This window comes from Prenolepis imparis, unplaced genomic scaffold, assembly GCF_030444845.1.
Source record: "Prenolepis imparis isolate NDT839.2.m4 unplaced genomic scaffold, iyPreImpa1.0 SCAF_9, whole genome shotgun sequence".
In the NCBI taxonomy this organism is placed as follows: Eukaryota; Metazoa; Arthropoda; class Insecta; order Hymenoptera; family Formicidae; genus Prenolepis; species Prenolepis imparis.
Window position 1 is genome coordinate 12,652,937 of NW_028141167.1, and position 12,831 is coordinate 12,665,767.

The 12,831-nt window shown below is 34.7% G+C and overlaps 2 protein-coding genes and 1 pseudogene across 3 annotated transcripts; 2 read left to right on the plus strand and 1 right to left on the minus strand.

The window, feature by feature from the left end:
- Positions 1-3,922: 3,922 nt before the first annotated feature.
- Pink (WD40 repeat domain-containing protein pink) lies at positions 3,923-9,155 on the minus strand. The gene is made up of 7 exons (XM_083047218.1): positions 8,919-9,155; positions 8,601-8,802; positions 8,056-8,166; positions 7,630-7,863; positions 5,370-7,366; positions 4,628-4,742; positions 3,923-4,219 (listed from the first exon to the last, which is right to left on the minus strand). Exons 1-7 carry the CDS (start codon positions 9,020-9,022, stop codon positions 3,965-3,967), a joined length of 3,018 nt encoding a protein of 1,005 aa, XP_082903344.1. The 5' UTR covers positions 9,023-9,155; the 3' UTR covers positions 3,923-3,964.
- Positions 9,156-9,366: 211 nt separating this feature from the next.
- Positions 9,367-10,605, plus strand: LOC145941244 (pre-mRNA-splicing factor 38-like). Its single transcript, XM_083047240.1, has 2 exons — positions 9,367-10,376; positions 10,463-10,605. The coding sequence occupies exon 1, from the start codon at positions 9,868-9,870 to the stop codon at positions 10,366-10,368; it is 501 nt and encodes a 166-aa protein (XP_082903366.1). The 5' UTR covers positions 9,367-9,867; the 3' UTR covers positions 10,369-10,376; positions 10,463-10,605.
- LOC145941017 (vacuolar fusion protein MON1 homolog) lies at positions 10,492-12,830 on the plus strand (annotated as a pseudogene). Its single transcript, XR_014426111.1, has 8 exons — positions 10,492-10,610; positions 10,773-10,833; positions 11,051-11,377; positions 11,460-11,701; positions 11,791-12,079; positions 12,139-12,329; positions 12,413-12,523; positions 12,616-12,830. The product of XR_014426111.1 is annotated as a vacuolar fusion protein MON1 homolog (transcript).
- The last annotated feature ends 1 nt before the right edge of the window (position 12,831 follows it).

Genomic DNA, 12,831 nt, shown 5'->3' on the forward strand with positions numbered 1-12,831 from the left:
GAGATATACATATTAAATAAGAATATGTTTTCAACAGTAGAAAGTCACATATATGCAAATGTATTCCTGACTTTTATGTTACAAATTACAAAAATTGTAAATCACTGTATCATGTAATCTTGATAGTCAGAACTTTGCTGGAATTCTTTATTAATTAGTAATATGTGGCTAAAGATGATATAATACGATCTTAACGTTATAATTTACCATCCACAAGCGCTTGAAAAAGGTTCTTTCCTTTATTAAGATTATTTCTGCATGAATTACATACACATCCAACATTTTAATTTTATTTATGTCAAAGAATCCGATGCACACACATGAGGAATGAATCTTTTGATCGTTATACAATTAATGTACTCTTAAGTTTTATAATGCATTAGATGCATTTTTAAGCTCAAGATTTTTTTAAAAATTATTTACTCGTATCAAAATTGAAATTTTAAGAAACAGCTCGAGATAAATTGCACATTCAATATCATTTGAATGTTGCGAAATTCCATTGTAAAATCTTCCTCGAATTTACGAAAAAAAATTTGTGATTATTTGCGCATCATCATATCTTGACACGTATTTAATAAGAACCGTGTAAATTTTTCAACTGAAAATTGATTGCGCTACACAAAGCGCGATCGTATAATAATTCTATTCATACATGTGATATTATATGTGCGATAATATTTAACATTCTATTTAAATGCCATTAAAATGCCAATGCTTGCTATTTTTCTAGCTGAGTCCTCCGAAAACGGCTGCTAGTTATTTTAGTCTGATATTGGATTTTGAAGTGCGATGATTTCTTAATAGAATTTCCGTGCATTTAAATATTTACAAGAGAGAAATGTGTAGCGTTTATTAATATAAATACGAAAAGCCGCTTTCACATATGCAGTATTATTGCAAATTCTGACGATTACGTTATTGTCCCGCAAAAAGGGGCGTTATATAATTTATAAAATGTGATATAAATGTTTTACAAGTATTTTTCGAGAAACCCCGCACAATATTTATCAATATTAGAATTGTATATTATGCCGCCATAAAATGGTTCCACACAAATCTCCACACAAGTCTGTATTGTAATAATCAATTATATAATTATATATAAATATTGATAGAGCTTTATTATATAAGATATATTATATAATATATATATATATTAACACATTATAAATAACATATATTATATAATATATATTATATATATATAATTAGAATTCTATTGTTGATGTTTTGTGCGTGGTTTTGTATACGATCGCACGAGTACAATCGTCCGTATAATTTATTCTTATGCATATTTATCAGTTTTTACTCTCTAGAGTAACTTGTTTGCATAAAGTGCACATTATACGATATTATGTCTCAAGAGAGACGTTCAACCAAATCGCAGACTAGAAACCGCAAATATTTCGACGATTCGTGTACTATAAGTCATGATTGCGATTATTTGTCATATCTTTGATTTCACGTAGCATTTTATTTGCGTAATAGAAGTTGAGAAAGAAAGAGAGAAAGAGAATAAAGTTGCCTGGGCGACGTATGTATATGGACGTAATGGGTAAGTGCAACACAGAGAAAGCAGCTCTCTACATTTAGTTTATATTTAATTTTAAGCGTGTTATTTTGTGCGTACACAAAATATGATACACGAATGTGCACTTTTTTCGTGAAAAAAAAAGTAGACGCTTTCATTTAATGTCTCTTTCATGATATTCTTTAAAAAGAAAGAGATAAATGACACGTATATTTATTTGTAAACGATTTAATGTACAATCGTAACTCGATTATTTTGCAAATTATATTAACACGTTGTCCACTGTGCATGTAATTGCTTGAATCTTAAAATAATGGCACATTATTTTATCATCTTTTCATTTTCATCATCGTAAAAACAACAAACTGTTAAAATAATATTTGACAATTATACATTTTTCGAAATTATTGAAACAACTGCATAGCAGAGAGAGCAACGTGTTAAGATCATCTTATAGAGTGCTTCCTCTTTATATAAATCGCGATCTCGTTAAAATTGTTTATCAACAAAATGATTATATCGAGAGAAAATGTGTCGATGATATATCTGTCAACGTCTACATTTTGTCATATCTTTGATCATTTTCTCTTTTCGTCATTATTCAAAGCACAGTGCTTTATTTTACGAAGAATCTAATTGGTGTAATTAGTGGTCAATTTAATTGATGATATAAAATACCAAAAATGTTAAAACATTGCGCGATGTCGATTATTCTCAGATATGCAAATATGGAAGCATAGAATTATAACATAACATTTTGAAAAGAATCTTTCTGCTTCCAAATTGTATTGTAAAGTATTTTTAAAAAACGTGGAGATGTCTTAATATCTTGCGAAGATTTATTGTAATTAATTATATCATCTCTTATTTCTCTCCACGATACTATGCAAAGATAGGCACGCGCATTTAATATGCAAATCGCGCAAGTTGTGATATCCATTTTGAAAGAAGATGAAATATTTATTTGTGTCAACGATTCAGCGTATTCGATCGATGTTTTGCTCAAGAATTCGTAAAGTTGAGATTATATATTGTGCTTCAACTAAAACTTATATAAATTAGTAGAGAGGACGTATATTATATATATACGCCAAAAATATTTTATCAATATTTATATCTGTGCTATATAAACGTTTTATTACTGCTTTTTTTATAAGTATATATACAAAATAATTTTATAGACAAAGTATGTATGAAGTTAGACTATATAAAAGAGAAATACTAGTCATACTGTGATAGAAAGTCACAGGAAAGATTTATGCATATTATTGCAATTTGAACTGTGATATAGATGATATACAAAAAAATAATCTTGTTAGCAATTTTTTTTTCTAAAGTTGATAATTTGATATATATATATATATATATCTAAAAATACTAATGTGTCCGGTGCTATTGCATTAGGATACACGACATGTTTATAGAAATAGTAATGAAAGTCGTCCAGGTTTGTAATTTTTATACGAAATTTATTTCATATAAGGATACATATGTCGATGTTTAATCGTCCATCTTGAAATCTATTTTAGAAATCTTGCTATAAGTTTATAGGAAAGAAAATCTACTGCTATGAAATCTCTCTCTATTGCTATATAAAATATATTGCAACAATAATATATGTAATATTACATTAAAAATCAATTTAATTAATTATCGAACGATTAAGATTTTAAGCTTTTGCTTGGCTAAAGAACAACATATTTTGCAAAACCAAAGAATTGAGAAAGTCAAAGATTAGTTGCACATTTTTTATATGTATAATAGCTGAATATACGAAATTTACACGTTATATGCGTGTAATTATAATATATTTTTCAATAACGCGCGTCGCGAATAAGGTAAGTGATAAGACAAATAATGTAATATTAATGTAAATGTATATAGATGTACATCTGTCCTTTCCCTAATTTCTCGCAAAAGCTTAATAAGCGGCGTCAGGAATCACGCGAGGAAATTTTATTTTGTATACTGTACACATATACACATATCTGACAACTCTCTGTACACTAGAAGCTATACTTAATCGTTGCAATTGTGATTAATGCCATTATCTTATTGCAATTTAAAAGAAAAAAAAAAAAAAAGATAAATTTTGATAACGATTAAGATCCAGTAATTTTGAAAGATATGCGAAGAGTACAATAGTAGTATATTTGTATCATAGCGATTTTGTTCTTACAATTAATTTAAGAAATTTCATTGTGAAAACTCGTTTGTTCAATTTTCAACTGTGATAACTGAATGTACTGAGATAATAAATCCAAGTATATATCTTTGCGAGAGAGAAAGAGAACTTTATATAAGCGATAAATATAATAAATTCGAGAATATATATATTATGAAGAGAGATTTAATAAAATTTATATATAAGAGAGAATGTACAATGCGTGTGTAACTCTTTCTTTATTTGACTTGTATTTACAATATTTGCTAATGGAGATTACATCTAGTGAGCTTTCTCTCTATCATACAGTTTACATGATAGGCGTGACCGCAATGGAAGATCGCGATTCCACTATCACCTAGCAAAATCGGCGTCTGTAAAGATAACGTGCAACACGGGCACGTCGATGATTTAGTAGCCTGATGATGCATACCCCAATGATGAGCGCCCGTCCCGAACACATTTTCATTTATCGGTCGCCTTAGATCTTTCTCGAGCGATTTCGCCAGCTGGTCGCGCACCTGTTGGCAATGAAAAATTTATTATTATTTATATTATCGCATTCTCTCGTGAGTTCCTTAAGCTGCTTAAGAATACAAAGTGTATCACATAACTTTCACCGTTATAATTTATTTATTGCTGAATTATTTAATTAAACAGAATCATCTATAGAATTAGCCACATTTTCAGAAAATGCTATTAATGTTAATTGCTATTAATCTTCTTAAAAACTTTATAGAAACTACTAATAGGTAGTTTCTTTAAAGTTTTTAAGGAGATGCAATCAGGATGATCGAATTATGTGATTCACTCTGTATATATAGATATACAAAAGATGTTTAAATTTCGAGATAATTCTTGATGTTTTTTTAGATTTTCATCCTTTGTCTAGATTGTTTTTATGATAGAAATAGAGCTATGAGATTTACCTGTGACGAGCACATTGTACCGAATTCCGATAATTGATTAGTTTTACTGAAATCGATCGACTTCTTCGGACCACGGCGATGCAGCATTTTTGTAAATACGATAGATTGGAATATACTGTAATAAAAAGTCAAATGATAATATCAGTATTTAGCTGTTACGTTTAGCTAAAATTAATTAAATTCTTTTTAACATGTGTAGAGTGTTTTTGATCAAAGGCATATTATTCCAATTAAATAATTAAAGCAATGTTAAAAACGATTTGAATATATTTTATTCGCTTTATATATGTAAAATCTATTTTTGAAGTTAATTAATTTTTTTATTTATCCATATATTGTATAATATTCACACTGTTTAAAAAAATTACAATTCAAGATCAAGAACACTCTGTGAAATTGTACATATTATTGAATTCTATATTGTTTTACAGATAAAAATTTAATAATCACTATCAAATATTGTTAATGACAAGCAAGAGTTCTATTAATAATAAAAAAATATATATATTCATCTGGAGATCATTAAAAATGGCACACAAATTAACAGTCATCGATAACAATAAAATCTCAAAATCATTTTTCACATATATGATACGCAAAATGTGTTTGTTACTCTTTTCTATTAATAAAACTCTTGTTGACATATACACACTATTGTCATGCTCGGATCACTAATATCACTCCTTTCAGATAATGTAGACAAATGTACAGTGTTTCTCAATATTTGAAGATTTCCCAATACCTTCTGTCGAAATTAACATCCGGCATCATGTTCTCCAGCTTAATCAGAAACGCCGTGGCCTCGTCCGGTCCCTCTCTCTTCATAATCTCCCCGGCGATGCCGCTCCAATCTATTAACACGTTGTAATCGGGTTTCTTGGCGAGAGGCATCGCGCAAAACAGGCAAGTGCCTTCCTCGATCTCGCTCAGGCACGTGTCAACGCAATTCCACTGTTGCTCGTTCAATGCTGGCAAAAGGTACGACAACACGACCTTGTCCCTTGTCTGAAGGCACTGTCTCAATAAGTTGTCTAGCGTATTACGTCTCTCGATACAGATGGCCAGGTATATCCGCCACATGTAGGGTACCTGGTCGCAGATATTGTTACATTCTTTCGGCAGATCGGCGTCCGCGTATCTCTTGATCAAGGACTCGCCGATCGCCAGGAATTTCGGCTCCACCGGCTTATCCATCGGATAGGGATAACCACAGCAGCATCTGGCGTAAGACGGCGAATTGATCTGAATGAAGGCTCGCGCGAATTGTCGCACGATTAAGTCGCTGCTGACGGAGTGGAGCACTTGCACGGAAGCGTTTTCCAAGAACGTATTGTAATAGTGTAATTCGGCGGCGCGAGTAATTTCGTAAATGAAACTCTGAAGTTTAGGCGAGCTTTTGTAGGATTCCTTAATAGTTTTCATCAGCTTGTCCGTCTCTGAAATAATCTCCTCGATTTCTTTCTCCGACATGCTGGGTCTGACGCTGTTCGCCAGATCGTAGATCAGCTGCAAGTCGGATTGTACTCTGTGCATTACATTTTGTTGCGAATCGCCGAGCTTTTCGCGATTATCCTCTTTCACGTTGCCCAATGCTTCTTCGTCTAAATTGAGTACGTTCGCTGAAGTCGTTTCAAGCGTTTTATCTTCTCGTGTAAGATTTTCGCTTCGATCCTTCCCGGACATTATTTGCATTTCGGACGAATCTTCGTTGGAAGTTTCGGGAGACTGCAACGTGGATATTGTTTCGTAGCCGTACGTTCTTCTCTTCATGAATCCGTCGTTCTCAGAATGCACGATCACGATTCCGGAATCCAGTTTAGCTGGTCTATTATTACTACCGGCTTGCAGAAGCGTTATCAACGGCCGCAGCACCGCTTTCTCATCTTGCGACACCCGCGCCATATCTTCTTCCATTTCAAACATCTCGACGATCTTCTTAATATCGGTAACGCTGGATAATTGCGACCTGTATACATAGCACACGTCTACACACTCGCCATACCGTTCGTGACGATACAATCGCAGTATCAGGTTGTCGAGGGACGATAATGCTAGACAACGAAACTCGCTATCACGGGTCATCAGGTAGATACGATCGTCCACGACCGCAGCCATGGCGATGTTTGTGTACTCGTTGTTCCACAGTAATACGCTCTCGTTGATGGGATCGATAATGTACATGCCGCTGTTCGTGTAGGAAAATAGATATCTGCGCGCGATCACGAACAAATGCGAAAAGTTGATGGACTGTGACGGCCATCTGCGCTCCGTTTCCTCCTTGTGACTAAAGTCTAGAAAGCTTGATCGAAATACCGTTATCGGAGGAATGGCCAGAGCCTCCTTGAACTGATGCGTGTTCACGACGGTTCCGTCGGCCGATACTTCCCACAATCTCGAGCCGGGTCGAGCACAAAAGATCTTCGCGTGATTCTTCTCGCCAGGGATGTTGCTATCGTTATCGGAGATCAAGTTGAACGCGTTATGCGTCACATTATTGATGTTCCTCTCCTCCTTCTGCAGGTTCAAGGCGGTGTTCTCGTGCACCTTGTAAAAGCACGCGCCGAACTCGCCACTCCGCGGCTTGTTGCCTATATGTTTATACTGCTCTTGCACCGTTTCACAAATGTAACAGCGCGATAACGTAGAGACTAGGAGTAGAGGCGAGAAAAAGTCCAACTGCACGATGCTAGAATCCAAGTTCATCAATATCCAGATCGGAGTTTGAAATATTCCCTTGACCTGAAAATTATAAAAGAGAAAAAAATGTATAATGCATTAATTGATATTAATGTATAAATGCAAATATACTCTACATATATAATTAAATATATTATGACAATAATACAAGTTATATCATATTGTAAATATATATTATGTCGCATGCCTTGCATATACTTTATATTATATTAAATTATGTATTTATACTGTAAAATATTAACTTTTTTCAGTAATATTTTTGATAAATATTAAGCTATTTTACTTGATTTATTATGAAAACTTACCGCAAATATAGATAATACTATGGCAGAAACTTTGCCAGCTGCATCTCCTATATATATATCGGTGCTATTATTATTCCAACAGAGACAAGTGATTTGCTCGTATAAATGTCCCATAGATGCAGCTATCAGTTGAGGAGTAGATTTCAAAGAGACTACACTGACAGTGCCACGAGCTGTTGCTAATGCTACATTCTTCTCGTCAGGTGATATCGCTATACGTGAAATTAAACCCTCCTAACAAATGAACAAGAATTAATTATTGATACAATATTTAATTACTATTTAATTATTACGCAGTGCAATGATACATTTACCACCAAAAAATCTTATTTTAATAATTGACATTTAATTATAATTACTATATGTGTATATTGAGGAAAAAATATATCTGGTTTAATAAATAAGTAGAATAAAATTGTTATTTACCGATAAGGGCATTATATACAAAAATGAACATGGTTCTCTGGAGAATACGTAAATACTGCCACTGGTTGAGCCCAGTAAAATGTAACTCGATGAAGCGTTGAAGCATGTGTACTGTAATTAATTTATATTACATATAATATTAAACAAACATAATGTGATACTGATGAGATAAGCAAAAATTTGGAAGAAAAACATGGATTTTGGCAATTTTATTTTATCGGTATTGTTAAAGGAGAGTAATTCTTCCTATCATTAATAATTATATACAATAATACTGTACATATAATAGCGCAAAAAGACAAATGTATTAATTTCTGTTCGCATATATGGAAAAAAATATAAAAAATTTCGAAAAAAACGATTTATTCGAGAAAAAAAATTACTGAAACTAACAATCTAATATTTCAGTTATTTTATCGTCCTCTCTTGGAGAAAGGAAGATTCTTATCATAAATCAGCACTACGCCTACTCACAATCGAACTTAACCCTCACATTTTTCTCACGTATTACACGTAAAAAAATACGTCCCATTGTAGCACCGTACCTTTATTCGTTGAGTCGAGTTGATCGGTCTGTATAAAATTGAATTAATATCCTCACGTTCCCACAGGACGTAAGGAAAGTCCGATGCAGCGGGATACATCGTCCAGCATCTTCTGTCTTCTACTACTCGACTACCAAGTACCAAGTGGGCTCGGTGGGCCCGGAGGTAATTGGAGGATGATGACATTACCGACCGGTTTGACCTGAACGGAGGATAACAAATAAGAACAGTTTACCCAGTTTACCCTTCACAAATCGAGGTAAGATAACATCTTTCTTCCCTGAGAAGACTGTCGATGAATTCGTCCATATGTACGACCTCAAATATACCCTGCTTGTTCTGCATCCTGAGCTTTCTGTTATCGTTGAATAATATGGTTCGAGATACTTGCAACAGTCCAGAGAAGAGCCAGTTAATCTCATGTACAGTGCACCCAACGCGCGAACGTATTTAAACTCTTCGTTCTTTATAAAATCGATTATGGCCGGTATTCATAGTCCGTTCTTATATTTAAGATCGTCTTAAGATCTTGTTCAACAAATCAAGAGATGCTATGCGAGCATTTGATTGGTTAAACGAGGTCTTAAGGGGATCCTAGTCGGATCCTAAAGTTAGTTCTGTCGGTACGGCAGAACCAACTTTATTATTTTGGGATATCTTTTTATTGACTATACAGATCAATAAATCCTTTTCCACGATTAAAGTACTTATAAAAACGGACCGCGTTAGCTATAATTCCATATATAAATCATATAAAAATCAAAAATTACAGTTTTGTTATCGGCTTCTTTCATGTCAGCTCGTAATAATACTTATTTAATAAAAATAGTTCTGCAGTTTATCTGTGCATAAAATATAGTATACGCGATAGGGTTAACATGAAGAAATATTAGTAAACAATAAAAAGTGAGATTGCAAGTCTAATAAAAAAGTTAAATATTAAAAACATTTTCACGCATATGTGTGCATACGTGCATATGTTGGATATGTGTGGTGCTAACCTATCGTGTGTATATGTGTATACGTGTATATGTTTGGATATGTGTGGTGCTAACCTGTCGGAGTTCGACCATCCGACTAGGATCCCCTTAAGACGATCTTAAATATAAGAACGGACTATGAATACCGGCCTATGATGTCTTTCTCAGGTCACCAGTGGGCGCCGGGAAGCGGCTCTTCGGGGAATAGCCGCTTCCCGGCGCCCTCTGGTGACCTCTTACCGAAGTTACGCAGGAAAATTTGAAAATCGCGAACCGCACCGTGAAAGATGCTAAAATCTATTCGGGGAACGAATCCGCAATATTTGGTGGAAAGGATCATTAGATCTCGGATATACGACTCTAAATACTGGAAGGAAGAATGTTTCGCCCTGACAGCGAAATTGCTGCTTGATAAGGCGATGAAGTTGAGGTTTGTAGGAGGAGTGTACGGTGGCAATGTGAAGCCCACGCCGTTTCTGTGTCTCATACTAAAAATGCTTCAAATACAGCCTGAGAAAGACATCATAGTCGAGTTTATAAAGAACGAAGAGTATAAATACGTTCGCGCGTTGGGTGCACTGTACCTGAGATTAACTGGCTCTTCTCTGGACTGTTACAAGTATCTCGAACCATTATTCAACGATAACAGAAAGCTCAGGATGCAGAACAAGTGGGGTATATTCGAGATCGTACATATGGACGAATTCATCGACAGTCTTCTCAGGGAAGAAAGATGTTGCGATGTTATCTTACCCAGGATAAAAGAGCTATGTTTTAGAAGAGAATAACGAGCTGGGTACAGTATTTAAATATTTCTTACTAAAGGGATATAATATGATTTAGTCATACCTCTCTTTATGTAATCAAATTTATGTTGAACAGAGGCGAAGATATCAGCATTAGAGGACGATATGGATGACGGTATCGAATCATCAGAGGAAGAAGAAATTCCACCGGTTAAGGAATCACCTCGCAAGAGACCGGACGATCATGAACGGGAAAGAGATCGTCACAGGGACAGGGACAAGAGGTATACTCGATCAGAAAAGAAATCTGAAAAAGAAAAGCAGAGAAAGAGATAGAAAGAGATAGAAGGGAACGTAAACGCAACAATCGTCGAAATCTCACTCGTCGTTGCACAAAGATAAAGATAGAGACAGGGATTGTCACAGAAGAGATGACAGAGATAGAGAGAGGGAGAGAGAAAGAGAACGAGATCGGAGAAGACCCTCTCCCTCGACGATGGCGAGATGGTTAGTTCGTAATCTCTCTCTCTCTCTCTCTCTCTCTCTCTCTCTCTCTCTCTCTCTCTCTCTCTCTCTCTCTCTCTCTCTCTCTCTCTCTCTCTCTCTCTCTCTCTCTCTTTTTCTCTCTTTGTTGGTCGTATGTCATATATGTATATTATTTTGTTTCAAATTTTGTTTAAATGATAAATAATATATAGATTTATTATATTTTACTATATTTTAGGATGACGTCGCACATCGTTTGGGTCAGAGTAGCCTAGACGGAGACCCGTTGCGTTGCAAAACGTGGCTGGCGCAAAAGAAGCATATTTTTATCTTGAGCCAGGCGGGAAAGCCGATATACTCCAGGTATGGTTCAGAGGACAAACTAGTCTCAGTTATGGGAGTTATGCAGGCTCTAGTGTCGTTTGTTCAAGCGGGCAGCGAGCGATATGATTAGATCGGTACATGCGGGTGACACAAACTTTGTTTTCGTTGTAAAGGGTCCATTGATTTTAGTGGCGGTGTCCAAGACCTTGGAAAGTGTACCTCAGCTCACTTTACAGTTAACGTATGTATTATTTGAAGTCTGTATAGTCTTGATAAAAATATATTACATCTCATATTTATGCGTACATATTTATTTATTGTAGATATGTATATAATCAGATAATCTCTGTGTTGACACAGTCTCAGTAGAATAGAGTATATGATCAAAGAAGAAACTTTGATCTACGAAGATTACTAACTGGCAGTGAAAGACTGATAGATCATTTATTGAACTTTATGGATAGAGCCAGCTTTCTTTCTAGGGGCCATTAAATGTTTGCCCCTACTTCCTTCAATGAGAAGTTCCATTACGCAGACCATCATTCAAACGTGTGCTAAAATCAAGGTATGAAAAGCATAGATTAGAAGGATATTTATTCATTTATGAAATTAATATAAACATTATGCTGTTAATGTGATAAACATATTTTTCAGAATTTAGTATTCGCAATACTTCTAGCTAACAATCAATCGGCAACATTAGTCAGAATGAACAAATTTTTTCTACATCCGATGGATTTGCACATAATACAAAATCTGGTAGACAGTTCCGAATCGCTCAAAACTGCGGAAAGCTGGACGCCGATATGCCTTCCGAAATTCGATTCCAATGGATGCATGCACGGTCATGTTTCTTATCTGCTAGTCGGAAGACTGTCAGGTGTGTTTGTTATTACTCACCATTGATAGGGATGTATTTTTTGTACTGTCGGACGCCAAGCAAGTAAGAATAATCGTAAATCGAAATTAATTAAAAGTTTATTTAAATTCCTCCTGTGATAGAAAATCGTAGAGAAATTGCGGCGGACGAATTGCTTAGAAGCGATAAACGAGTCGATGAACAAACCAACGATAACAACTGCCGACATCGGATTACCGGAGATGCGGCATGTTTTGTACAAGTGCAAAAGTACAGCGCAATTTTGGAGTCCTGGACATCAAGCGCCTTACACAACAGGTGAAGAAATAGAACGGTAAGATTGCAAACTTGTTTAATAAAAGATTTGTATATACATCAAATTTGCAACTCTTGCAATGAAATAAAATTTTCTTTCAGATTATTGGGGCTTTATCAGTGTTTGCATCATAGATTGCATTCCCCTAGTCGACCCTTAAAACTTATATTTCAACAGCTGGATATCCTTATCCATTAACGATGCTAGCATGGGTGAGAAACAAAAATTACCTGCAATTTAATTGCAAGATTTTTTGTTTGATTATAAGAGATATAAAGAGTACATCTCTTTCGTTTCTCTCTAGGTTGCTTCTGGTTTCGAATTTATATGTAACGTTTGAGCCTCTAGTGACAAAACCAGACGCTATCGAGACAGTGAGTAAGTTATTAAAAAGTGGATTAAGAAGGAGGAAGAGAGATTATTCATTCTGAACTCGCCTTTTACACATTTTAAATATTAGCAGGTATTTTCTTCTTTTGTATATTTATTAAGAATAAATAAAAGTGATATAGAAATGTTC

Excerpts from the sequence above, each read along its gene's own strand:
- Pink (XM_083047218.1), bottom strand. The coding sequence starts at position 9,022 with ATGAGATTAACTGGCTCTTCTCTGGACTGTTGCAAGTATCTCGAACCA. Across the intron at positions 8,167-8,600 it reads ACTCGACTCAACGAATAAAG|TACACATGCTTCAACGCTTC; the intron begins GTACGGTGCTAC and ends AATTAATTACAG. Across the intron at positions 4,220-4,627 it reads GTACAATGTGCTCGTCACAG|GTGCGCGACCAGCTGGCGAA; the intron begins GTAAATCTCATA and ends CATTGCCAACAG.
- LOC145941244 (XM_083047240.1), top strand. The coding sequence starts at position 9,868 with ATGCTAAAATCTATTCGGGGAACGAATCCGCAATATTTGGTGGAAAGG.